This window comes from Mauremys mutica, chromosome 2 (assembly GCF_020497125.1).
Source record: "Mauremys mutica isolate MM-2020 ecotype Southern chromosome 2, ASM2049712v1, whole genome shotgun sequence".
NCBI classification, from domain to species: domain Eukaryota; kingdom Metazoa; phylum Chordata; order Testudines; family Geoemydidae; genus Mauremys; species Mauremys mutica.
Window position 1 is genome coordinate 150,021,595 of NC_059073.1, and position 23,628 is coordinate 150,045,222.

General features: G+C 40.9%; 1 protein-coding gene across 2 annotated transcripts in view; it reads left to right on the forward strand.

The window, feature by feature from the left end:
* LOC123365255 (cadherin-10) overlaps positions 1-23,628 on the forward strand; it is a 148,385-nt gene that overhangs the window by 63,674 nt on the left and 61,083 nt on the right. For both annotated transcript variants that reach the window (XM_045007970.1, XM_045007971.1), the window contains exon 3: positions 22,552-22,846. In XM_045007970.1, the coding sequence (XP_044863905.1) occupies positions 22,552-22,846 (295 nt within the window). The remainder of the gene's footprint in view (positions 1-22,551; positions 22,847-23,628) is intronic.

A 23,628-nucleotide genomic window follows, 5' to 3' on the forward strand; every position in this document is an offset into this window, starting at 1 on the left:
TCTCTATATATGTAAAAGATTTGTTTAGGTCATCTAACTCTATTCCCCTGCAAATGCAGGATTGTTCCCTATGGTTTATTTTTCAGAGCTTTGTCCAGTCTTATTTTAAATGGTATGTGTGTCTCTTTTGTAAGCTGTGCCACAGCCTACTAGAGTGGTTAATTTTGTTAACCCGTTTGTCTTCAGTCTGTTAATCAGTGGTATAGGGAAAACAGTGCTCCTGTATCATTTGACCAATGTTGTTCTAATAAAACAGCCAAATATTTGACATCTTGCAGTAATGATTGAAAAGAAAGATAAAACACTAAATAGAGCTCTGTAAACATGCTAAATAAAACCAGAAACCATGCACGTGATCTCAGGCCTCCTGCAAAACTCTTTTCAGATACACCAAAAACTTTGGCAGAAATCTGCAAAACTTCTAGTTGGGTCCAAAACCAGGCAACTTTACATGACACTAGATTTCATTTCAGCCAATTGTCTGCCAGCAGTCCCAGACTCTTCCTTTGCTGTCACCTGTATTCTGGGAGGAGAAACCTAGGGTTCTCCTTTAGCTGTCCCCAACAAGCACACATTTGGTGTCATCAGGGATGATTGGCTATCCTGCACTCCTTTTTTAATATATTGACCATAAGCCAACTCCTCCACAAATCTATTGGACCTATATTAAGAAGAGTGTATAGTATACTACCTCACCATGCACCTGGAAAAGCAGGATGGGGGCATAGGCCAACCAGCTGCTGCTGAAGAGCTAGGAGGGAAGGAAGGACACTCAAACAAATGCTGTAGGGAAGGAGGCTAGAAGGCTAATAAACTTTCTCCCAGAAGGCAACTTAATATAATGGGGAAAGTCTGAGCTGTTAGGTGGGGGGGCACAAAGTTTCCTTGAGTTTAACTTAGGTTGCTGGAAGTTTGGATGGATTAGTTCTCAGTGCAAGACCAATCTTAGAGATCCTCTAAATGCCATAGACCCCTTAAGGGCTGTTATTCCACACCTGATTACTTTCTAGCCCTGCATTTTATATATCTGAAGACCATTTAGGCTCTTTAACTAGTGTAAAACATTAACAAGCACTAGTACAGTGTTCACGAACTCGGTTGCCTCCTCTCTTCCACCAGTCTGCCAGAATAAGAACATAGGAATGGCCATACTGGTACATACCAATGGTACATCTCACCCAATATCCTGTCTTCTGACACTGGAGGGTGCCAGATGCTTCAGAGACAATGAATAGAATAGGGCAATTATTGAGTGATCCATCCCCTGTTGTCCATTCCTAGTTTCTGGCAGAGAGTCTCAGGGACACCCAGAGCGTGGGGTTGCATCCTTGACCATCTTCGCTAATAGTCATTGGTGGACCTATTCTCCATGAACTTTATATAATTCTTTTTTTTTAAACACAGTTATAATTTTAGCCTTCACACGATCCCCTGGCACTGAGTTCCACAGGTTGACAATGTGTTGTATGCAGAAGAATTTCCTTTTCTTTATTTTAAACCTTCTGCCTATTAATTTTTTTGCATGGCCCTGGTTCCAGTGTTATGTGAAGGGTAAATAGCATTTCCTTAATCACTTTTTTCTACTCCGCTCACGGTTTTATAGAAATCCGTCATATCCCCCTGCCCCTTAGTTGGCTCTCGTCTAAAATGAACAATCACAGTCTTTATAATCTCTAGGGCAGGGACAGGCAAACTTTTTCACCTGAGGGCCGCATTGGGTTTCATAAATTGTATGAAGGGCTGGTTAGGGAGGGGGTCGTGGCCCAGCCCCCAACTCCTATTTGCCCCCCCACCCAGGACTCCTGCCCTATCCAACCCCCCATACCCTGATGGCCCCTCTGGAACCCCTGCCCCATCCACACACCCCTGCTCCCTGTCCTATGATTGCCCCTGGATCCCTGATGCCCCATCAAACCCCTCCTCTCATTCCTGACCCCCCCCGGGACCCCTGCCCCTTCCAATCACCCCTTCTCCTTGTCCCCTGACTGCCCCCGGAACCCCTGCCACCCCATTCAACCCCCCTCCTTCCTGACTGCCCCCCAGAACCCCTGCCCCCATTCAACCCCCTGTTTCCCCCCAACCAGCATCCACACCCCCGCCCCCTGACCACTACCCCAAACTCCCCTGCCCTCTCTCCAACCCAGCTCATTTAGGCCCCATCACTTTTTATGTATAGTTGGGATTATGTTTTCCAATGTACATTACTTTGCATTTATCAACATTTAATTTCATTTGCTATATTCTTACCCAGTCAACCAGTTTTGTGAGATCCCTTTGTAACTCTTGACAGTCAGCTTTGGACTTAACTTTTGATTCATTTTGTATCATCTACAAACTTTGCCACCTCACTATTTACCCCCTTTTCCAGATTATTTATCAATATTTGAATAGCGCTGAACCAAGTACAGATTCTTGGGTACCCCACTATTTATCTTTCTGCACTGTGAAAACTGACTGTTTGTACTACCTTTTGTTCGTTATATTTTAACCAGTTACTAACCCATGAGAAGGCCTTTCATCTTATCCCAGGACTACTTACTTTGCTTAAGATCCTTTGGTGAGTGACTCTGTCCAAAGGGTTTCTGAAAGTCCAAGCACACTGTATTGATTGGGTCACCCTGTCTGTTGATCCCCCAAACAATTCTAATAGATTGATTCTTCCCCAACATATCATATTCATCTGTGTCTAATAATTCTGTTCTTTACTGTAGTTTCAACCAATGTGTGTGATACTGAAGTTAGGCTTACCAGCCTGTAATTGCCAAAATCACCTCTGGAGTTCCTCAGATTTGTCACTTAAAAAGAATGGCTCAGGTGTGGGAATCTCCCTCAGATCTGCAGCAATGAAGCCCGATGCAAAGAATTCATTTAACTTCCCCGCAGTGGGCTTGTCTTCTTTGAGTTCTCCTTTAGTACTTCGATCACACAATGGCCCCACTAATTGTTTGCCAGACTTCCTGAATCTGAATCTATCAATCATGTAGGGTGCCGTAAGCTTTTAATATTGATCCAGGCCATGAAGGAAGTGTAAGTGGATTCAATAGAGAATTGTTAGGTTTGATGGGTAGGTGCAGGCAGGAGAGTTTATTTTAACTGATTTTGCCTTTAACTTTTGTATGTTTTTCATACTGTATATGCACTTGGAGTGCAGGCCGTTGTTTGTTTGTTTTAAAGAAAGCAAGCAACAGATTCTGAGCACCTTGCAGGATCAGATCCTGAAATTCTAGACTATAGGCAGGATGTGTTTGAGAGAGCAAGATCTTGGGGACACTCATACTATGGTGAAGAGAACAGTATAAATGATAGATGGTTTTAGCTGAACTGAGAAGGCATGTTTGCAGTGGTAGAGATGTTAATTACATAGACAGTTCTATATTCAGTAGGTTGTTTACTATGTCAGTAAATTAACTGATAATGAAATAGAGAAGTTGACATAGTCACACTGACTGTTACTCTAGGTTTTCTGCCATTTGCCTCTTTCATCCCTATAAGAAAACTATTTTAAAACATTCTAAAATTTTCCTTCAAAACCGACCAGTAGCATTGATCTGGCATTGCAGCATCTCATTTCTAAATGAGACAATCAGTTCAGTCTAGTGCCAGCACAAAAATATAATTCCATTGATCAGCTGGCAGGGAGATTTAGAGTGAAGACTGTGTAGATAGTGGGCACCCTTCCACTAGACATACAAGAGAATTAATCATCAGTGAAATGTACTTAGCTACCATCATGCTGGGGGCTTGCAATCCTGTTGGGTGGTTTCCAACCAAGGATTTTTAAACTATAATGTGCTTCTATAGGCTGGCTTTTCTTTCCTTTAGGAAAGAAAGAAGTCTATGTAAAACAATATTCATACTTTAAACTAGTGTCTTAGGAAATATCTTTTAAAGTGATGTCTGCCTGTCACAAAAGAATTTTCTAAAAAGTAAAAAACTGATTAAACTGAGATGATAAGTATTCATAGCTGTAGCTATGGAAAAGCAGAGTCCACTTCATCACAATACAGTCATTCACTCCAGGAATTAAAAGCGTAATAAAAAAGGAAGCTTCAGAAATGTTTGACATATACCTTGTTTGAAGTTATAAATGTATAAATAGCTGAAAACCCTGCAGTTTCAACAGCAATTTAAAGTCTGGCACTTTAGGGGTATTTCTTTTATCAAATGCAGATAACCTTTTAAAAATCCTATATACACAGATAACAATGAGGAGTGGAGGGTGTTGGTAAGTGAAAATCAGTCACTTACAATAAAATCCCCAGGAGGGGGTTGTGTCTAAAAAGTAAAAAATGATTGTTTATCTTTTAAAAATGTTTCTCTGCTGGAAGTCTTGTCTTATTTTTATACTGAATTTTTGTCTGTGCAGCTGATAAACAATGTTTAAACATAAAATTCTGCATTAAACAGTGCCCTTGTGTTTTTTGAGGCAATATATAATTTAGATTCAAATTATTTGTTGTCCTGATTGGACAGAGGAACATTGCTCTTCTGAATAAACATACACAACAGCCCACCCATCCCTGTTCCCCACTAATGTTGCTGTTGGTTCATGTGTCTCACCCTCTAGTATGTTCCCATTCTTGATTGTTTTCATGGCTCATTTTTTAGGAGGTTAAAGGAGGAGTTGCTCCTCCATGCAGGGCATTGTGTGCATCATCTGCTCCCTGTTTTGCCCTGTGGCAGTTTTAAATAGGCAGCCTCAAACCAGCTTCTGTGTCCTTCATGTTTGAGAATGACATCCATCTGAGAGAATGGGAGTGAGACCTGTCATGGCCAAGAGACTAATGGCTTGAACTTGCATGCTGATGAGCAAATCCTGCGGGTACTGTGCTACCTCCAGCTACCATTGACTTCAGGGACCTCAGCTGTTTCCAGGATTAGGCCTGGAATTTCTGGAAAATTCAGAAAATGCTAGATGAGAGAAAAGATGCGAATGGAAAAGAAACAGGCTGCAGGCCCCACCCACAAATCCTGCTGATCCCCTCTCCTCACCTCTTGCCCTTATATTCCAAAGGCAGAAGATCAACAGAAGGTCAGAGGCATCTATATGCTGCATGAGCTTATACTTCGGCAGCTGACTCCCCAACTCTGCCAGTGCAGCTGCATGACCAAGACTCACCCTTTAAAGATTTTGCTTCATAGAAAAGGCTCTGTTGGAAAAGCAGCATGGAACCAGACTCCTATTACCTTTGCTTGGGTCATCTCCATAGGGCCAGAGGAGTCAATTATGTGTCTGTTAGCCTTGCCCTACCCAATGCAAGGGTATCCACTCCTTGTCCCCAGCCGAACTCTTCCCCTGAACTTTTCTATCACATGGATTCCCCCTTGGATGGAAAGGCATAGTGGTATTGTGGCCGGGGCTAATGCATGCACAGGGTCACCACCTCATGTAGATCTTGGGGGCATGATATTGTCCTTTCTTTACAATTATTTTCCGTGACTTCTGAGCCAGCCTTGTTCCCTGATGACTGTTTTCTCTACTTCAGGGGTTCTCAAACTTCAGTGCACCATGGTTTCTTTCTGACAAAAAAAAAAACATAACCCCAGGAGAGGGGACCGAAGCCTGAGTCTGCCTGAGACCTACTGCCCTGGCTGGCGGGGCCAAAGTCAAAGCCTGAGCCCCAGCACCCCAAGGACTTCAGCCCCTGGCAGAGGGCCTATAGCCTGAGCCCTGTCACCCAGGACTGAAGTCCTTGGGCTTCAGCTTTGGCCCTGGGCAGTGAGGTATGGATTTCAGCCCTGGGCGGTGGGGTCGGGTTTTGGCTTTGGTCCTGGGTCCCAGCAAGTCTAAGACAGCCCTGTTGACTCCATTAAAATGGGGTCGCAACCCACAGTTGGACAATCAGTGCCCTACTTTAAACAATTTTCTATCAAAAACTCCAAACTACTGAGACTTCACGGCTAGCAGTAGTGGCTGAATATAGAGCTCATCATTGTTGCTCCTCACATTGGCCAAAGAGAGCAACTAGAGAATTATACCAGTCACTCCCATCTTTGTACACCAGCGGCTAGTGGGAAGGATACAAAACAATGATTTTTGTTGTTGTTGTTTAAATACGGGTTCATTTTAAAAAAATACCCATTTAAAATGAAATTTGAAATTTACAATTTATATTAAGGCCTAAATTTATTATAATCTATTAAAATCCTTTAAATACAATACATATAAAATATATTTCAAAAGAAATATGTTTGCTGTCAAGTTTTAAAGAAAGTCAAACCACTGAACTGGTGGAAGTCACGGGGTAAGCACCAAAGCTGGAACAAAAGTACTGAACCAACTTTTGACAGTGGTAACCTCTTCTTCAGGTACAAAGAGAATGTTTTCTTCATTTCAATTTATTCAGCTAGCTCAGTTCAATGACTAGTTCATTTCAAGTTAGGAAACCAACTGAGAGATGAAAATGCTGAAAAGCTTCTTTTCTCTTCCAAACTGAATAAAAAGTTAGATGTAAGAGGATGAAGTCTACTAGTTCTGAAATTCTGAAGGGCATGGTGACCAGAAACAATCAGCTCAATTCACTAACTACAGATATTACTTCCTTTGTTTAATAAAACAGTTTTAAATGTAATACGTTTTGATAAACTTTTTTCTATGGATCCAGCACATAAAGGCTAAGCACTGTTATTATCTAAGCAATCATGGTTGTAATTTAGTTAGGTTAGTAAAAAAGGTTAAAATGATAACAAAAAAGGAGATCAACATCGTTGTTTAATTTCACAAAAGCAAATTCTGACAGAATGAGATGAGCATTGAAGGAAATTGAGCAGAAGACATCAAAGTAAACCAGTAGTAAAAAAAAATAATAATAAAGAAAAAGAAAAAGAAAAAAAAGAGAACATCAAGGGAGTTATAATTTATGTAAATATAATTTGTTCAAATATAGTATGAATCTAAGAAAATACAATTATGACATTATCACTTTTGAGGAAGCTAATAAAAAGAGCTGATGATGTAAAGGTGGATGCCATTTACTTCAAATTTAGTAAAGCATTTAATAAAGTGCCAGAAAAAAAACGAATCTCTAATTTAGTGTAAGTAAATATGTTATCAGTATTGACCTGCATGAGTGGCTAAATGGATATGGCTGGATATTAATACAGAGGGAAAGCATTTAGGGAAGGTATAGTTTGAATGGTGGAATGTCATAGAATATCAGGGTTGGAAGGGACCTCAGGAGGTCATCTAGTCCAACCCCCTGCTCAAAGCAGGACCAATCCCCAACTAAATCACCCCAGCCAGGGCTTTTTCAATCCTTACCTTAAAAACCCCTAAGGAAGGAGATTCCATCACCTCCCTAGGTAACTCATTACAGTGCTTCACCACTCGCCTAGTGAAAAACTTTTTCCTAATATCCAACCTAAACCTCCCCCACTGTAACTTGAGACCATTACTCCTTGTTCTGTTATCTGGTACCACTGAGAACACTCTAGATGCATCCTCTTTGGAATCCCCTTTCAGGTAGTAGAAAGCAGCTATCAAATCCCCCTTCATTCTTCTCTTCTGCTGACTAAATAATCCCAGTTCCCTCAACTTCTCTTCATAAGTCATGTGCTCCAGCCCCCTAATCGTTTTGTTTGTCACACAGATCAGTACTAGAAGATGTTTTGTTCTCTGTAAATATCTATTATTTAGAAGAAATATTGAACAGTAAGGTAATTAAATTGTATGATGATGTAATGAGATTTCCATCTCCTCTTTATGTGCCCCCTATATGTTTGAGTGACCCTTAAAGCCCAGGAGAGTATTTTGAGTCATCCTGGAAGAATAAGGAGCCAGACAAGTGAATAGCTTAATTGAGGGGCAATTAGACAGATGCTCTTAATATCCTTTTAAGTCAGTCCCTGATGGGTGCATCCTAATAGAGACCATTCAGTGGAGCAGAAGTAATTCTTATGCTAGCAGACTATAGGCAAATTAAGGAATAATAGTGAGAGGGCCACTAAGGAATGTAGAGTTGGAGGGATGCAGGGGGTTAAATGTGGAGTTGCAATTTGAGAAAAAATGGAGGAGGTCTCAGGATTGATTTCTGGGGGAATTCTGAGCCAAAAACTACAAAAACTACAAAATTCTGTGCACAATATTTTAAAAATTCTGCTTATCTTATTTGTCAAAATAACACAATATAATCACACCAGTTTCAATTATTTTGGTAATTTATTTCAAAATACTTGTCAGCAAATATGTCTGTAACAATATAGACAACAAAAAAGATTCAGGCAATGTTTTTTGACAAATAAATTCCTTACTAGGCATATTTATACCGAACTCTGAGTAATAATTCATTTAAACTATAGTTAAGAAACGTATTTCCTGCACCCCTCAGAAGCAGTGAAAAAGGCTTGGGGGAGTCAGGGATAATGGAGGAGCTGCGGGAAAGGGAAGAAATTTCTGTGCAGGAGCCTGGGAGTGAACATGGTGGGTTGTTGAATGTTGGTGGGAGAAGTATAGAATGTGGGGGAGGGGAGCTTGGAGGGGGAGAGATTTTTAGGGAGTTGAGGATCCTCCCCCATGCAGACCCTGGTTGACCCCTAGTCTGCCCCATCCCTATGTGTCCCTGCAACCCATTCAGCCACTCCTTCTCCCTCCATCCCCATGTGGCCCTGCACCCATGCTCCCATTCAGCCCCTCACTCAGTGCTGCCATCCCACTAGCTCTTGTGTCCACTCCCCAATTTTGTCACTCCCACTAGCCCTTCTGAACCCCAATCAATGTGACCCCCCAGCAGCCCCATGTGATCCATGCTGTCCATCTCCCCCAATACATTAGAAGCAAGAGGAAGACCAAGGCCGGAGTAGGCCCGTTACTCAATGAGGTGGGAAGGACAATAAAAGAAAATGTGGAAATGGCAGAGGTGCTTAATGACTTCTTTGTTTTGGTTTTCACCAAGGAGGTTGGTGGTGATTGGACATCTAACATAGTGAATGCTAGTGAAAATGAGGTAGGATCAGAGTCTAATATGTGTAAAGAACAAGTCAAAAATTACTTAGACAATTTAGATGTCTTCAAATCACCAGGGCCTGATTAAATGAATCCTAGAATACTCAAGGAGCTGACTGACTGAGTCATTAGCTTTGAAAAGTCATGGAAGAAGGGAGACATTCTAGAAAACTGGAAAAGGGCAAATATACTGCCCATCTATAAAAAGGAGAAAAAGGACAACCTGGAGAATTACAGACCAGTCAGCTTAACTTCTGTACCCAGAAAGATAATGGAGCAAATAATTAAGAAATCAATTTGCAAACACCTAGAAGATAATGAGGTGATAAGTAAGAGTCAGCATGGATTTCTCAAGAACAAATCATGTCAAACGAAGCTTTCTTTGACAGGGTAACAAGCTTTGTGGATTGGGGGGAAGCAGTAGATATGGTATATCTTGACTTTAGTAAGGCTTTTAATACTTTCTTACATGATCTTCTCATAAACAAACTAGGGAAATACAACCTAGATGGAGCTACTATGAGGTGGGTGCATAACTAGTTGGAAAACAATTCCCATTAGTTATCAGTCATTAACAGTCAAGCTGGAAGGGCATAACAAGTGGGGTCCCACAGGGATCAGTTCTGGGTCCGGTTCTGTTCAATATCCTCATCAATGATGTAGAAAATGGCAGAGGAATACACTTACAAAGTTTGCGGATTATACCAAGCTGGGACGGGTTGCAAGTGCTTTGGAGGATAGGATTAAAATTCAAAATGATCTGGACAATATAGAGAAATGGTCTGAAGTAAATAGGATGAAATTCAATAAGGACAAATGCAAAGTACTCCACTTTAGGAAGGAACAATCAGTTGCACATATACAGAATGGGAAATGACTGCCTAAGAAGGAGTTCTGTGAAAGGGATCTGGAAGTCATAGTGGATCACAAGCTAAATATGAGTCAACAGTATAACACTGTTGCAAAAAAAAGCAAACATTATTCTGGAATGTATTAGCAAGAGCATTGTAAGCAAGACACGAGAAGTAATTCTTCCACTCTACTCCACGCTGATTAGGGCTCAGCTGGAGTATTGTGTCCAGTTCTGGGTGCCACATTTCAGGAAGTACATGGACAAGTATGTGGACAAATTGGAGAAAGTCCAGAGAAGAGCAACAAAAATGATTAAAGGTCTAGAAAACGTTACCTATGAGGGAGGATTGAAAAAAAATGGGTTTGTTTAGTCTGAGGGGGGACATAACAGCTTTCAAGTACATAAAAGGTTGTTAGAAGGAGGAGGGAGCAGGTTTGACAAACACCTGTCAGGGATGGTCTAGATGATACTTAGCCCTGCCTTGAGTGCAGGGGACTGGACTAGATGACCTCTCGAGGTCCCTTCCAGTTCTATTATTCTATATCCCAGGCCTCCTCACCTGGCTCCACAAGCAGGACACCGTGAGAACCCAGCCTCTCCCCATCTGTCTCCATGGCTGGCTGCTCCGGCCCTGTTCCAGCTGCCTTCTCTTCTGGTGCCACAGCAGCCCCTGGTGGGCAAAAGGTATAATTTGAGCACCTCCCCAACAGAATGTAATATTCTGTGAGGAGAGAGGGGGGGAATCTGCAAAGGACATGAATTCTGTGCATGAGCAGTGGCACAGAATTCCCCCCAGGAATATGCATTTGCAGCCTTTCCTTTCTGCCAACCCAAATGGTGATTTTTTTTTTCATAGATGAATATTTCTGGAATGCTCTGGGTACTAAAACTAATAGGGCCAGAAGTTCCATTTACACTATCCTCAAGGCTTGTGGTACACCTACTATGCTACCAACTACGTGACACCAACCATGATCCATAAGCAAGGATACTACAGGTAATGAAAGCCATAGAAATGCCAGTAATTATAACTGAAGAGGGAAAATTACACTACAGTTGGAAAACAAAGTAAGTGGGAACGGAGATGAGAAACAAAGACTAAGAGAGAAATAGTTGCAGTGCCATTTAGTTGAAAATAAGAAGCATGATTATTGATTAATGGTCATTAAACTTTAGGAATAAGGCTTAGCAGCAGCTGTAAGGAAAAAAACTCAAGTGGCTTTATATAAGTTGGAGAAAATGAGAGAAAGTAGTTTAGAGAGGCTATGTTTAGAATAGTGTGCACAGTTTTGGTCACATTATAAAAAGAATACAGAAGTGAAAAGGGCAAACAGAATGATACAGGGACTCAAGGATTTCAGTTATTCAAAAGGGTTTATGAAACAAGACCTATGTTTGGAAAAGAGGAGATTAAGAGGGGGCATGAAGGTAGGTATATATAGTTTTGAAGGCAAAAGCAAACCAAATGGAGGCTTTTTGAGTGAATGTCAAAAACAGCAACCCAAGGTCACCAACATAAGCTGAGCAAGGAGTGAAAGAATTCAGGCAGGATTTGTGTGTGTGTAGGCGGGGGGCAAGAGGGGTGTTGGGTTGTTTTTGTTTTTAACACAATGGAGTGAATATAGTATATTCCATTATAGAAAGAGCAAGAGAACTGTGTGATGCAGTGTACTTCAAGAAAGTTACCCCCCCCCCTAAAAAAATGGCATAGATGCTTTGTGGAAGGCTTTGGTGAAAGTGTGGAGCTGGTTACTGTGATTTGCACAATTTGGATATACTCTTCAGTTAATGATGCATTGTATGGCATCAGTTACCAAGGGCAGCAACTAGCATTCTGAAAAAATACTGTGGGATACAACTTCTAAATCATAATAAGACTGGGCGTTTCTAATCTTAGACATCCTGTGGTGTTTCATTTGAAAAGTAGTCTGGGAATAAAATATCCTCTTTGGTATCCTGAATGTGAATCAAGTCCATATTTATATCATTAAGGTGAAAGAACAGTTATTTTGGTAACTTACCCTCTTAAGAATTGTTTTTAAAGATGCTATATTAGTAAGCAAGGATTTAATTTAAACCATTTTAGTTACTGTGATGGGTTCCCTGGGGTGCAGATGAGCTGGAGTACTGCTGAGCCCGCTGTCTTACCAACCTGGGCTCCCTCTCACACTGTGATATTGTGACAAGCTGTAAACCTCTCCAGGTACTGCACTTACACAGACATCCACAGACAGGGACACACCCAACTGAGTTACATGAATGCTTTTGCCAGTCACTCATGAAGTATCAATAGAGAGGCTCCAGCCAATTCCCCAAGCTCCCCAACCTAGGACCCCAGAGCTGTACCATCTTACCCTGGTCAGAAGTCTGACCAGTGTAAGTTTATTACCCAGTCCACCACTTCTACAAAGGAAAGTGGATGTGCACCATCCCTTGCAACCTGAGTAAATTTCCCAAGCACTTCAACCAAAATGCACTGTTTTAGGTAAAATGTAAAACAGATTTTTTTATTACAGAAAGATAGATTTTAAGTGGTTATAAGTAATAAGCGTACAGGTCAAAGTTGGTTACCTAAGAAATAAAAGTAAAAATCACAATCTGAGTTCTATAAACTAGACAGATTTGAATCAGGTAGTGTGTTGCCCTGAGAGATAATACAAGCAGGTTACAGATCTTATCAATAGCTTATTAATAGTTTTCATATTATTGCTGTAGAGATTATTCAGATGCTCAGCCAAATCAGAGACAACTATCGCAGCTTCTGGATACAAATCCAGATTTACTCTGATAGATTTTATAAGATGTATACCAGGAATGAAACTATTATCACTTCCACCCAAGTGAATCACCTCAGTGTCCGGAAGATCACAACTTCTTAGCTCACCAGTTAAATACTGAAGAGTAGGCAAATTATGATGCTAAAGCAGGCAACCTCTTTCCATCCAAATCAGCCTGTACTCAGCAATGTCCATGTCATGATGTAATCCTTGCTCTCTCACCAGCTTCTGCAACCTCATGATCCAAGAATCCCCAGCATCCATATTTTGGCAACCACACATATTTTTTTTCCCCTCAGCAGTCAAGGTACCTGCATTGTCAGTTCCAAACCTCTGGGCTGTGTGTCTTTGGAAACACCACATTAATCTGTGCAGAAATCAGGAAGTTGCCACTTCTTTCTCCTCCCACTCCCTTCCAAACCTCTGAGAGACCAGTAAAATACAGATTTTCTCCAACAACCCACCCAAGGCTTACTGACCACAAATCTTCATTTTCTGCCCTCTCTGCAGCTGGAAGACCTCTTGCCATCCCTCTCCTCCTAGCCCCACCACTCCCACCACCTAGCTTGAGTAGACATATTCACATTAGCTCAATGAAAGCTAATGCACTAATAGGAGGGTAGCCTTGTCATCATGGTCAGTGGTGAGCAATGGCATAGGACAGCTGCCCCAAGAATGTACCCATGCCAGTATAATAACAGAGTCCTTGCCCTAAAGCACTCATAGTCTAAATCAATTGGTGGATCAGTACAGGGTTTGCACATGGGTTGGGATGCACTGCCAGAGTTGTGGGGTATAGGAAGTGTGGTGTGTGTTGGCAGAGCTGGTGCTGCTGTGCCACTATAATTAGTTTCCAGAACATTCATGAACACAGCATTGGCTTAAGATAGAGAGGTAATGTTTTTGCCCAGCCCTTAACAAGTTACATTTTACAGTGATTCTATTTGGAAACAAAGAAAACCTTATTTTCTTTGAGCCTCCAGCAATAGCCAAAAGAGCTAAGAAGCATTGATGTTAATGAAGTTTTGCATTCATTTAAAAAGAAAAGGACTTAATGATGTTTATACATAATGCAAATTGTGTAATAAGATGTATGAAGGCTAATGCTGTTTTAATGGTTATTTGGTTAATACCTAAGCTCCTTTATAAAGTCATATTTAAGCTATCTAATAAAAAACATGTTGCTTATTGTTGGCACGAAGGTCTCCTCAAACTGTTGCTTAATTACCTCTTTGATTGTTGTCCTTATTGAAAAGCCTGTGTAGATTAATATTTTTTTCTTTCCTGTGTTTATGGAGTTTCCAGTGCAGTGAAAGAAAGGGCTGCTTTGGGTTTCAGCACATTAAGCTTCCTAATTGACCTGAGACTAATTTATGTAGATTGTTGCTGAATGTTTGGCTGAGTTGGGGGTATGCTTTTGAAACCTGGTCAACTCTTTTCAAAATGCATAAGTGGACAACTTTCAATTATAATCTATAAGGGTTTGCAGCTCCAGAAACTAACATGCCAGCAAAAAGAAACATTCCAATCTTGAAACATATAAACTATGCAATAATGAGTATAAGGAAATGTAAAATCCTAGTCATAAGTAGCATCTTCCCCCCTCCACAACCCTGCCGTGAGATCCCACACAGTGTGCTGAGATCCTTAAGGAGGGAAAAGAAAGGCAGTGGACAGTCCTAAGTTGGGTAGGGGTCGGGCCAAAGGGTGTACATCACCTTGCCCAATAGCTATGTGAGGAACACCTAAGAGAGTTGATCTAGCTTGAGATTGCGTTACGTTTACCATTGAAACCCCTCTGCCACAGGAAGCCTATTTAAGAGGTTGTGCAGTAGCCCTGATCCTGGCTGGGGTTGGTCCTAGCTTCTAGGGAGTGGGAAAGGGAAACTGGGCTTCAGAGTCAATGAGAAGACCATGTCGTTATGTGGATGGTTCTTGCCTCTTACTGATCAGCAGGGTTTGTGGGTCAGCCCCGCAGCTCAGTCCATGGCAAACACAGCTACCTTGCCAGAATAATGTGGGAGAAACTCCACAAGGAAAACCTCACAGTGTGTCCTTTCCTATTGGCTTGAACCATTATCAGGTACAGGTTACGTACATATTCTGCACTGATCTACTTCTGATACTCTGCTGTTTTAAAAGGAGAACTTACCATAATATTTTTCTTTTTGCACTAAACAATGGAAGAAAAATTAAACAGTGGCCTGATAACTCTCAGCTGTCATTGGTGCATGGTATCAAATTAATCTCTAGGTCCCACTGGCTCTGCCAGAATGAGTATGCCTCTGCCAGAGTAGTTGTGGCAGCACAAGGCAGCTGCAACTGCCCCCTCTGGTAGATGGGCTTGACCTCGGGAGGGGCAGAGCCAGGGTGGCACTGATTTAACACACTCATGATGAAGCCTCTGTTACTCCTATGAAGTTCAAAGCCTACAACAGCAAGGAGTCATCAGCAACAGACGTCATGCTGGAGAGCAGTAGTTAACAATGGGTTTACCAAATCTGAGATTAATTGCCATATGGACCATATGGGGTTTGTTCAATTTTTCTCCCCTCTTTCCCGAATAACTTAAGTGGGTTTACACCAGTGGTAAATTTGGCACAGTAAGGCTAATGAATCCAAACTAATCTAACCTTGGCTGTGCAGTGCAGTGCAGAGTGGAGTATTTGTGTTTATCTGTTCTGAGCAAGTAGGAGTATTTCAAAGCTTTTCATAGCTCCCAACCAATATGCAGTTGCTGTACTTTCTTTTAACTTTGTTCTCTCTTCATCTTTCCCAGTCCCACAAAATTGCTCTTTCAGATATGCATTTTTTCCTCTCCGTTTCTCACCTTTTTTAAATAACATGCAATAGCACAGGACTTGCAAGCTGTGACAACATAAATGAGCGAGATTTCAGTAGATTAAGAGTGAGACTGTAAGTATCTAATTGAAACACAGTGCAAAATCCTTCATCAGACAAGAGAGTTACTTTAAAAACTACCTTCAGAATAAGTCGAAATAAGTACGTCTCATTACAAATGAATGAGATTTGGCACCAAGCTGTTTCATTTAAAACTCAGCAGTTAGGGAAAAGATTGTGCAGGATAGATACTCTAAAAAGAGAAAAGGGAAAGGAGAAATGGATTTGCCACATCTGTTGTAGATCTTGTCTTCTAGGCTGGTACAAAGGAAAATTAACTGACAAGTTTTAATACCTTATGTTTTGAGAGTTAGGGGAAATAACTGTTCTTCAGTACCATAGTTATTAGAATTAGGGTCTGCTTTTGTATTTTATAAGTAAGGCTTCCTGTAGGAGGTAATTGCAAGGAGAGTACTACTGTACTACAGAGTGTTCAGAAAAGAGATGAATGAAAAAATAAGAGGTTTGATGCTCCTTTTTTACATCGGAATATCAGTGTTTCGGACAAAGAATTACAGTATAGATGAGAACACTTCCTCCAATATATGATTTATTTCATATAGCCAATATAATTGATGTAAGAATTCAGTTGATAGATTTTACTTGTAGTACTGTTTTAATCTGAAAAGTGACTACATACATTCTTATTATTTGTATCTTGATACTCTGAATTTTACATTAACTAAAATTCAGATAATGACCTTGGAATCTGAAATTTGAATAGAAACAAATTGTATTAATCCTTACATCAGAATACTTGCCATTATTATTAGCTATTCCAGTATTCCACATTTTCTTGCATGTGAAAATGGCACCTTCTTACTCAGTGGATCTGCTCCTTATGTTGTTCAGAGTAGTATCTTCTGGCTTTTCTGATGGAAGTAGGTTTCAAATTTTTTACTTTTGTTAATACTACAGAAAGAACCCAACTTTCAGATTCCATGTGGAGCTTGGAGGGCTGGCAATTAAGGAAGAAAAATCTTTTTTACTTATAGAGTGAACAGATTTGATTCTGGAATCATTAAAAGGCAATAAAGGTGTAAACCTCCAGTGTAATTTTCAAGTCACTTTTTAAATTAGAACTACACTGGTGTAAAACTAAAGTAACTCTATGGACTTTAATGCAGATACTGCAGAACTCTAGAGGTATAACTGAATGGAAATTGCTCTAGAGACTTATTAGTCTATCCTCTTTACATATCTGTCTTTCCCATGAAGGGGTGGAGGGGTGGGGAGATTGAGTCTGAGTTAGCTCTATTTTATGTAACTCAATTACACAACAGCTAGGAAACGTATCTTTCTCTATTGCACTGCTAATAATGTTTCTGTAAAAGCCATACACCTAATAGGCTTATTGCTACATCTCTTTCCAAACATTGTCCAGTATTTATTACACTGCGTTCACTTTAATAATACTGCCTTAAAGCAGTAAGTGATAGTGCTCAAATGAATGTGTTTTCAGGGAAACAAAGTATTTTAATCTCATTGATAACTAAATGCACAGGGCTGTGACATATGGAATTGCAGTTGCTGTACAGTGAGTCAGAGCTGTTGAAAAAAAAATCAGATATTCTGATTTTTGTCTAGTAAGATAAATTATACAGTGGTGACCACTGACAAGTGAAGTGCTCCTGTGAGAGGTAGAAACAAGAAATTCATTGGTTTGCAAAATATCAGGTATGGATATAGAAACAAAACCACATCTTCACAGCTGATTGTTTTGTGAGACAAAATTGCTAAGTGAAACAGATGTCTCTTCCTTTCTCAGCTTGGCTGTCATGAAACACAGATGCCCATTAGCCAAAAGAGCTATATGAAATGTTTTATACTTAAAGTAGTATACAGGAAAACTTCACCATCTTATTTTTTTGCCAACTTCCCTGCTGGAAAAGATAAATCATATTTCACTTGGGACAACATCTTTAAATTTTCATAGAACTAATTAAAATAATTCAGTATTTTGAGTTTTTTCCCCAAAAACATCATTTATAATGGACATGTGTGAAGTCAGTGTCAGAGGACCTGCTTTTGATCTCACAAGAGTATGGCTGTAGCACCTTGCAGAAGTTATTTCATCTTTGACATGTGGCAGTACTTACAGAATGAGCTAGAATACAGTCGACGTCCTCGCCTCACTTCTGTGTGTTCTACTGCTTTACTCCTCTAGTTGCCACCTGTAGTCTGACCTACAGACCGTGAAGCTTAAGAGGAGAGTGAGCACCCTACAGTAACGTATGCTTGGTGTTGGAGTAGGATTGGGTGCCAGCGTACTGCCCCTGCAGTGTCTGTGACACCATGGTGATAGGTCCTCCCACGAGTTCTTCTGAAGTCTTTGTTAAGTGTGGGAACTTCAACCTTTTTCTAAATATTCTGCTCTGCAGTAGGGCAACCGGCCACCACCAAAACATTCATAGCTGTGTCCTCAAAGTCCTTTATTTAACTACTTCTGGTGCATTTGGGTGCTGTAGAGGAAGACACTCTTTGTTGACTAAATGCTGTGGCTTTTCCCAAATGTAGTACATTTCCATCAGCAGTTTATTAAGTACTTTTTGCACATACGTAGCAGCTGAGAGACCATGTGAAATATGACAAATCTCAGAAACTCAGCATAGGTTTGTGATCCTTTTTGTGAAACAGAGTCCCATTTTAAATTCATAACAAATAGTTTAAAGTACTGTTGTGACTATTATGAACAGCCCTGCTATAAAGAAATGGGAAATTCTATGTCTATCTCCATTCTATATTGCCTTTATCCAAAGTGTCTAGCAATATGAAAAATAGGGACAGTCCAAGTTCCAAACCATTTTTTTTTGGCTTGGAAACTTTGCAGGATTCACCCTAGTAAATATGTAGCATAAATACTGTAATTATCTGCCAACACTGGGCCCCTGAGCACCTAGAGGAGAGGAAAGGTATATATACACCTGGCACTCCAGTCAGAACCCTTTCTTCTAATTGGATCAGCATAGAACCAGGTTTGTTGGTTTTCTGGGGGACTTGTACAACTAACCTTTATGGGACTGAGAAAGAATTTTTCCCTCATAGCCAGATTGGCTGGGGCAGGCATGAGGTTTTTTTCACCTACTCCACAGCAGCTCCAGGATCTCATGGGGTAGGGTCAGGAAGTATCATTCAAGCTGTCACAATTTAGCAGGTGGCAATTGTCAAGTGGAAGTATTTGTTCCGGGGGCGGGTCCAGTTTCCTGATAAACCAGAATTGGAAGTGCATTTAGGGAAGTGTAACACAGTCCCTGGCCCCTTAAATGAAATTGGGCCAACTTCTCCTGTTGCAGTCCTGCTGCACCCTAGTTTGGTGTAATTGGGAGAGTGGGGTTGCCCCAGGGAGTTATAAAATGACAGGCAGTCCAAAGGCAACAGCATTCGGAATCCAGAGTTCAGAGAACAAGAGAGCTCAGAAGAAAGGCAGCTTCAGGAAGGGGATGCCCTTGAAGTGAGGAGCAGGGAAAGTTTCCTAGTGAGCAGCAAACCAGACCAGGCTGATGAAAACATGAGGTACTTGAGAGGGCTCCACCTACAAACTTCCCCAGGACACCAAGTCACAGCCAGAGAGGGATGAAGTCTCAGAGCAATAGAGGGAGATACCTGCTGGCTCTCTGAGCTGGAGGGCTGAAGTCTGGGGAATGATGGAGGGGTGAGTTCACTGATGTCTCTGGGTAGGAGCTGGAACTATAGGGAAACAGCTAGAGGGGCGGGTATGAGGTGTGGTGAGAGAAATCAAAGCTGCATTGGGGAGCTGGGGCATAGTGAGAAGAGCCAGAGCTGTATTTGGTGTATTGATGGATTGTAGGGACTTGAAAGAGTGAATGTACTATTTGGACGGTGCTGGGGAATTTTGAATTATGATTGTGGGACTTTTGTAAGAAACTAACCCCACAAAAGGGCCATTTACATGTAGAAGCATGTCTGGAGTTATTGGGGACTGTAGAAGAAAAGGGGATACTGGGTAGGCATGGCCTGCCATAGGAGGGCACCCTAGGCAGAGCCACCATAACGTAGGGGAAGGCATGCCCTACTGAAGCTAAGGAAGGGGTTGGCTCCTATATCTGGTACAGCAGGGAGACAACTCCTTTTCCCCAGCCCCAGAAGTCTCATATTACAGGAAGGTGGTGGGGTCTCAGCAGGGAGAGCTGACAGCATCTCTCAAATTGGTGGTCACTTTTTGGGAAGGAATGATGACACATATTGTACAAATTATTGCTGGATAATTCCCAGGTGAATTAATAAAGCTGTGGCCTAATGTAACCACATCCCTTGCATCTTGTGTTTCTTCCTGTATTGTTGGGACCATGTACCCCAGATGTTTGCATTTGTTTGCATGCCAAAAAACTACTTCAAAACGAGAGTTACTCTTTGGTAATTCAATTCATCCAAGTCTCTTCTTCTTCTCCCTTCCCATGATAGAGCACCAGGGATAGTGTATATCATGATTCTGCCCCCTCCCCTTCCCCCCCCCCCGGAAGCATATAGCTGAAGGAACTGTCAGAGAGATTTTCTTTTTGTCCTTGGGTAGGTCTAGGAGAAAACCAGGGAAGAAAATTAGAAAGCAAGGAAGAGGTGGAAGAGAAGGAGCCTGAGGAGAGGTTGAGACTTCCAAGCTGTAGGGGCAAAGAAACTGGAGCAGGAAAGAAGAGGACTTGGAGCTTACGTAGAAGAGACTTCCCTTACAATTACCTTCCTTGCTTTCTTCCTGTTAGATGGTGCCAGCTGTCCCTGACTGTCTTCCTTTTTTGTAGAAAAAGAGAGATGTATGACAAACATGTTTTGTTTTGTGTACACTGTTTATTTTAATGTTTAGCTCAAGCAAAATTTAATCTGTAATTCTTTGCTCTGTGCTTATGCTTACTGTTAGTTATTGTGAATCAAGAGAGAATGGGAAAATGACTCTAATCAAAGTTCAGTAACATTTAAACAGTTTTCTAAGTTTCTCAGTTTCTCAGCCGATAATGGCTTTGATCCTAGATCCTGCATGAGTTCCTTTGCTTCTCCAGGATCTGCTCATTATGTGTGTGTGGGAAGGATTCAACTTCTGAAAATTTACCACAGCAAGAGTCATTAATCCTCTGACCTTTACTTCATCCCTCTGCTCCATTGAACTCATTTGGTTTCTGCACAGACACCTGGAGACTGCTACGTCAGAGCAGACCAGTGGTCCATCTAGTCTAGAATTTTGCCTCTGATATTGGCCTGAAATAGATGCTTTAGAGGAGAGTATGAAAGCAACATAGAGCACCAGGAAAACACATGTAATAACTGGATACCATGGGGGAATATTTATACCTGATCTAAGTGTGCGATCAGTTTATTCCCTAAGCATGAACATCTTTTTGTTATCCTAGCTGATATGATTGAAGATGGTATTCTTATAAGTAGTCAAGGCTACTTTAATATTGCTATGCTGTTTTCCCTAACTATAGTTAGAACATGAGGTAAAAGCCCAAAATGCTGCACTGGTTTTATTTCATGTGTGAAACTTTTTGGATCATTCTAATACTCCTGCGGCCTGACCATTTTTTTTTTAAGTGAAATTTGATTTTGTGGCTACAATTTTGTGCCTGTAAATAAATGTTGCAACAAATCTGATGGTGCAAATAATTGTGGACACATTTTATAGTGCTTAGATGTCCAGCTGTTTGCATCTATAAATTAATGTTACTGTTGTTAACTATTATGTACAGTGTCATTCAATGCACAAATAAGTTAGGGTAGGTCCATACTTACCCGCCGGGTCGACGCGGAGAGTTTGACTTCTCGGAGTTTGAACTATCGCATCTAATCTAGACGCGATAGTTCGAATTCCGGACGCGCTCCCGTCGACTCCGGAACTCCACCACCGCGAACGGCGGTGGCGGAGTCGACGGGGAGCTGCGGACTTCGATCCCGCGGCGTCAGGACGGGTAAGTCAGTCGAACTAAGGTAGTTCGACTTCAGCTACGCTATTCACGTAGCTGAAGTCGCGTACCATAGTTCGACTCCCCGCCCCTAGTGTAGACCAGGCCTTAGTGAGGCACGTAACTGCATGCTTACAATGATCATAAAGTTTGCCAATGGTTGCTTGAACTCACTCAATGGGCTTAAAGAGTTGGTGGTGGTTGTTTTTTTTCTCAAAATTCCATGCTCAACACTGTGGCTGCAAAATCAGAAGCAGATTAGAGCTGCTTTAAAAAAATAATATTGGGGCCTTTATCAGATACGACACACCTGCAAAATTTAAAATATACATTTCAGGGTGAAAATAAATTGAATTATTCAGTTTTGCAAATCAGACATAACGGACTCAATGTGATAGCAGGGAATTGTGTAACAGGAAGCGGGGAGGTGGTGTTGAGTGTAACACTTTGGCTTAGCCAATTGCATTTCAGTACAGTAAAAAATTGCAAAACATTTTGCATTAGGGCTCTTCCAGTGTTAGAAGTCATGAGTAAAGAAAGATATCTAGGTAATCTGATTTAAATCATTACTGATTGCTTAATGAATCTGTTGCTTTTTGGTTTAACCCATTTAAAGTATTTGAAGGGCGTAAAAGTGATAATGAGTTACATTGAAAAGTACTCCAGTTTAGGAGAAGGAAACATAAATAATAAGAAATAAAAAAATTAAAAGTTGTGTGACACACTGCCAGTTGTTCTGTTTTCCTTAATTGTCATGTATCTGCCATGTCCTTTATCTGCTTAGTGAATTTACAACTAACACAGCAGGTTGTGAATTTTTAATAGGCTCTCTTCAAGGAAAGAAAAGGTCAACATTAACATAAAATTCTTCTTTAAGATTTGTGGCACAAATGTTTCACAGCAGAGAACAGGTGTTGCTGGAAAACTAAAATCTGCCACAACAGTCAAGTGAAATGACTCTTTGTGTTAAGTAAGGGAGACATGAATGCTTTAATACAGCACAATGACTGCAATGTGCCAAGTCAATGTAAATAGAAAATGAGTGGGGTTTTTTTTCAGCCCTCATCTTGTTTTTTTGCATGCAGAATGATTTCATGTCTTTACTAAACTGACCCCCCTTTTTAAAATATATATATTTTCTCTCTCTTCCTCTTTCTCTTTCTCCTCTAGCTTCACTCTGACCAGGACAAGGGAGATGGGTCTCTCAAGTACATTTTATCAGGAGATGGGGCTGGTACTCTTTTTATTATTGATGAGAAAACAGGTGACATTCATGCCACTCGAAGGATTGATAGAGAGGAGAAAGCCTTTTACACCCTTCGTGCCCAGGCTATTAACAGAAGAACTCTGAGGCCAGTGGAGCCCGAGTCAGAGTTTGTCATAAAAATCCATGACATTAATGACAATGAACCAACATTTCCAGAAGAAATATATACTGCTAGTGTTCCTGAAATGTCAGTGATCGGTAAGTAGTGATTTCTAGTGTAAGAACATACTTTTAACTATGATCTTTAAAGTAATCATTTCCCCAACTACTATAACATCAGTTAAGTCCTGATTTTCATGCAGAAAGTAAGTAATATTAGTACTTTTCTCTGTTTAGAATTAGAAATAGGCCTGAGAGAAAACCCTACATCTGGTGCAAAGTTCAGGGTTCAGACTCTTCAGCCAGATCCAGATACAAATTTTATGGATGGAGCTTTTGTCTACTTATAATCTTAAATACATTAATTCAAATTTGTTGGCATTTGAATGAAAAGATGTGATGCATGGTTTGGTCCAGGTGAATTGTATCCCTCCCTGAAATCTGCAGGAAAAAGTTGATTGGGGAAGCCTTTGACAAAAACTTCAGTGGAGTGTTTCCTTTCTTTTTTATAAACTGAAGCCCCTCTAGTCTGCCTTCTCTCTCATGGGTTCTGTGGCTGAGGAGCTATACTCCCTTGCTCCTGTCTCCTAATGCTGGTGCATTGACAACAGACAGAGTCCTGAAGAAGCTTCTGTTCATTCTCTGCCTTTGTTCCCCTCTTTGTGGTAGTTTTTTGGGGGAGTGGACTTTGTTGTTACCCTTCTGGTTCTCCCACATCTTGCTTGTGGCTGGTGGTAGTCAGAATCTGAAGTGGCTTCCTTGTTCTCTGTATACTTCATTTCACCCTCTATCCTGGTTCTCAGGCAAGAGCTTTGTCAGTTCTCCTTCTCATTTTTACTCATGGTTGGTACATGGGCAGGAGATGAGCAGTTGATAGGCAG